The sequence below is a fragment of the Argentina silus genome, assembly GCF_951799395.1.
Source record: "Argentina silus genome assembly, chromosome: 11".
Taxonomy (NCBI): Eukaryota; Metazoa; Chordata; class Actinopteri; order Argentiniformes; family Argentinidae; genus Argentina; species Argentina silus.
This window is the reverse complement of record NC_139665.1, coordinates 11,970,878-11,974,886: the sequence shown is the minus strand read 5'-3', so window position 1 is coordinate 11,974,886 and position 4,009 is coordinate 11,970,878. Positions and strand designations below refer to the sequence as shown.

Here is a 4,009-nt window from a genome sequence, read left to right as displayed (position 1 = left end):
GCCTAAAACACCACATCGCACCATCTAACCATGTATTACCAACCCCTTCCTCCTCCTCCTCTCCCCCTCCCCCTCCTCCCCAGGTCGTCTAAGAAGGCGCAGGGCGTGACCCTCAGCATGCACGCGGTGGGCGCCGCCTCCCTGCCGCCCCACTACGACTCGGAGGAGGAGGAGGAGACGTCGCCCATGAGCTACGACGAGAAGCGCCAGCTGAGCCTGGACATTAACAAGCTGCCCGGGGAGAAGCTGGGCCGCGTGGTGCACATCATCCAGTCCCGTGAGCCCTCGCTGCGGGACACCAACCCCGAGGAGATCGAGATCGACTTCGAGACGCTCAAGCCGTCCACGCTGCGCGAGCTGGAGCGCTACGTCATGACGTGCCTGAGGAAGAAGCCGTGCAAACCCTACGGTGAGATGACCCCCCAACCCCCAAACCCCCTCCTCCTTTATGGTGGTCCAGCCTGTTCTCTTACCGTGAGATGACCCCCACCCCACCCTCCACCCACCAACCCCCCCCCCCCCCCCCCTCCTCCTTTATAGTGGTCCAGCCTGTTCTCTTACGGTGAGATGACCCCCTCACCACCCCCCCAACCCTCCTCCTCCGTGGTCCAGCCCTGTTCTCTTGTTTAAACCGTCTGTTCAGTGTCCTGAAATGGGGTCAAGCCAGAGTGTTTTTCTGTGTGATGTGAAGTACTGTTTTGGGCCCGAGCCAAGTTCAGTCACCGCCATCAGACGTGTGTTTCAGTCCTGCTCCCGGTGGGTTCACTGAGCAGCAGAGTCACACATTAAGCCCTGCTCTCCCTTCATCGGATGAGTGAACAAAGGCACTGTCATCTCTCCGTCAAAACAGGACTTAAAAACTCACCTCTTGAGTTGTTTATAGTGTATTGTTTATTTTTCAATTCTATGCGCTTTGAGATGGTTCAAATAAAACAAATAAGGGACGCTTAGTGGCGTAGCACACTAATGCGCTTACCACATAATCGCAAGGTTCCTGGTCCGATTCCGACCCTCGACCTATCTCGCATGTCATCCCTCCTCTCTCTCCCATCCTTCCTGTCAATCTCTACTGTCTCTATCCCAATAAAGCAGAAATGCCCTAAAAACATATTCCATAAAATAAATAAAAGCTAATATTATTACTGTTGTTATGATGTAACCTCTTGGTCTCGGTGTGGTTGCAGTGGGGAAGAAGGGCGTAGCCGGCAAGTCGAGGGAGGAGCTGGCGCTGGAGAAGAAGCTGGAGCTGGAGCAGAGGCTGCTGGATGTGAGCGGGCAGCTCAACTCTGGGAAGAAGCCCCAGAAAACCAAACGTGAGTCACAATAATCTGATAATATATGATCTGATAATAATAATATGACATTTAGTCGAGGCTTTTATCCAAAGCGCCGTACGTTGCAGTGCGTGCATACATTATTGAGTGTGAATGACGCAGCCACAAGAGGAGACAGGAGATGGGTGCCTGACAATTAGTACAGTATCAGGGGAGGCTGGTGGAGGTAGAAATCGGAGGACGATGTATGTGACTGTGTCTATATTACACGTGGCCGTGTGTGTATTCCATGTATGTGACCATGTATATTACATGTATGTGGCCTTGTGTGTTACATGGATGTAACTGTGTCAATATTGCATGTATGTAACATGTATGTGACGGTGTGTGTTACATGGATGTAATGTATGTGACGGTGTGTTCCGTTTCTCCCAGCAGAGAAGCCCAGTGTGGTGGAGCCCCACGCCGCCCCTTCCCGCCTCAGCGCCAGCAGCTCCAGCTCAGACTCTTCCTCCTCCTCCTCTTCCTCCTCCTCCTCCTCCGACACCAGCGACTCAGACTCGGGCTGAACGCTCCAACGGGGCGGGCGCCGGGCCCGCGAAGCCCAGACTAGAGGAACCAGAACTGCCACCAGAACTCCGGGGGGGGGAGGGGGAGGGGGGGTGTCGGAATAGTGAGAACTAGAACCAGAACCCCCCCCCCCCCGAAAACTGAGAGGAAGATGGAGCTTTCCCTGCGCTGAGCGCATCCAAGGCCGAGGCGGGGAGAGAGAGGATAAGAGGAACCGGGATGTTCAGTGGATCTGGAGGACGAGGGTTGACGGAGGAAGCGTCCCTCTCGGAGCAGGGAGGGAGGACGGCAGGGCCCCCACACGCCTTAGTGGGGGAGAGGAGGATGGAGGGGTGGGTGGGGGCGGCCGGATCCAGAATCTGTCTCTTCTGGGAACATCTCTTAAAATGTCCTCCGTGGTGTGTAAATACTGTGTTGAAATATATAAATATCTATTTTTCTTTTATAAAGAAGAATTTTAAGGAATCCCCAAATGTGGGGGACGTTTAAAAGGTGTGGACTGGATGTCTTGTTTTTCTTTTTTTTTCTTTCCTGTTCGCTTGTTGGTTTTCTAAACGGTAGGGGACAGGCAGCCTGGTCTTCATCACCGTCATCATCTTCATCCCCTGCATATGAAAGCACCTTGGCTCAGTTGACTCTGACACGCTACGCACACGCCAGGAAGAGCAGTTGTGCAACACGCATGTTCTTCTGTCACATGTGAGGAGTCCTGCGTCCCTGCGACAGGAACGAGACTCGCTTAGTTTTAAGCAGCCTAGCAATTCTTTTGTTTAACAAGAGTTTTCCGTATGTTTCACTCTGTCAATGTGTTGCTTTCTTCATGTGACCAATCTGCAAATAAATATGTGAGGACATTACCACTCACATGTACCCACGTACAAACAAACTGATTTCCCCCATGTTTTGTTTTCTGTCGCTTGGATACATCATGTGACCTTACTCACAGGAGCAGTGCACAATGACCACATTAAGAGAGATGTTTTTATTTTACTTTTGTCTGGAAAAATACCCAGAGACTTGCATCTTTTAACTATAGGTGGCGTGTTAGTGAGGTGTAGTGGAATGCTTACATTTCCCCCCTCCCGCATCCACAATGTTGCCATACGGATGTTTTACAATTCACGACAGAACTGTTTCTTTCATGGCCTTGGAAATGTTTGGCAGCTGAATGTTTTATTCAAGTTTAGCTTAAGTTTAGCCTCTGAATAAGTAATAATATTATCGGCCATAGTGTTTGACAGAGATGGTGGATGCACCCCAGGGGTACTAAACTGATCTATTTTGTGATTTAATCGAGCGTTTTTATTAATCAAGCTTTTTCGTCAATCGAGCATTATTTGTTTTGGTTTTGTATGTGTGTGTGTGATAAGTTATTTATTTACCTGGGGGGTTGAGTGGAGGCCAGAGATTCCTTTTCTCTCAGACACAATAGAAGGTAGGAGTTTGGTCGTGACGATGATTACAACCACAGTCTACTACTAACAGAACATGTATAGCTTTGGTCGGAAATGAGGCAAGACTGAAAAGATGTGTACATATTTTACAGTCGCACAACTTTGGAGCATGTCTACCACTACAAGGTTTCTTGCTTTGCTTTTCTCTTTTGGTCAGCATCTTCTTTTTCCACCTAAACTTGTGTCTGGGTGTTTCTTGTGTTTGTTTGTTTTCTAAGAAATTACCTTGAATATAGTCACTGTCAGACCCTTCAGAAGTGGGACATAAATGCTTCAGAACTTGAACATACTTTTCATTCAGAACGTGTACATTAATAAAGAGAGAAAGAGCCTGACCTGTGTCTTTCATGTGCAAGAACGTGTGTGTGGAGTGATTCCTAAAATGATAATGATCTGTCATTCATTGGGCAGTATCATAAGTTATAATTATCATCTTAGCTTTCAAGGGTAAAGATAAAAATATTCTCTCAGAATATTGGCCACTAGGTGGCAGCAGTGTAACAACATTTGGTTTGACATTAGATCCCAGTGTTAGCTTTGGTTAGGGTTTAGGCTGGGTTTAGGGTTACGACTGAAGCTAGTGTTAGGGCTAGAGCTAGGGTCAGGGTTTAGGCTGTGTCTAGGGTTAGGACTGGAACTAGGGTTATGGTTTAGGCTGAGCCTAGGGTTAGGACTGGAGCCAATGTCTCTTGTCCGGTAAAGGTATGGCAG

At 48.8% G+C, this 4,009-nt stretch overlaps 1 protein-coding gene across 7 annotated transcripts in view; it reads left to right on the top strand.

Annotated features, from left to right (window-relative positions):
- brd2a (bromodomain containing 2a) overlaps positions 1-3,630 on the top strand; it is a 15,009-nt gene extending 11,379 nt beyond the window's left edge. For 5 of the 7 annotated variants that reach the window (XM_083679979.1, XM_083679976.1, XM_083679974.1 and 2 more), the window contains exons 10-12: positions 84-409; positions 1,185-1,313; positions 1,710-3,630. In XM_083679979.1, the coding sequence (XP_083536105.1) occupies positions 84-409; positions 1,185-1,313; positions 1,710-1,843 (589 nt within the window). In that variant the 3' untranslated portion in view covers positions 1,844-3,630. The remainder of the gene's footprint in view (positions 1-83; positions 410-1,184; positions 1,314-1,709) is intronic. The other 2 variants (XM_083679977.1, XM_083679975.1) reach the window with 1 other exon arrangement.
- The last annotated feature ends 379 nt before the right edge of the window (positions 3,631-4,009 follow it).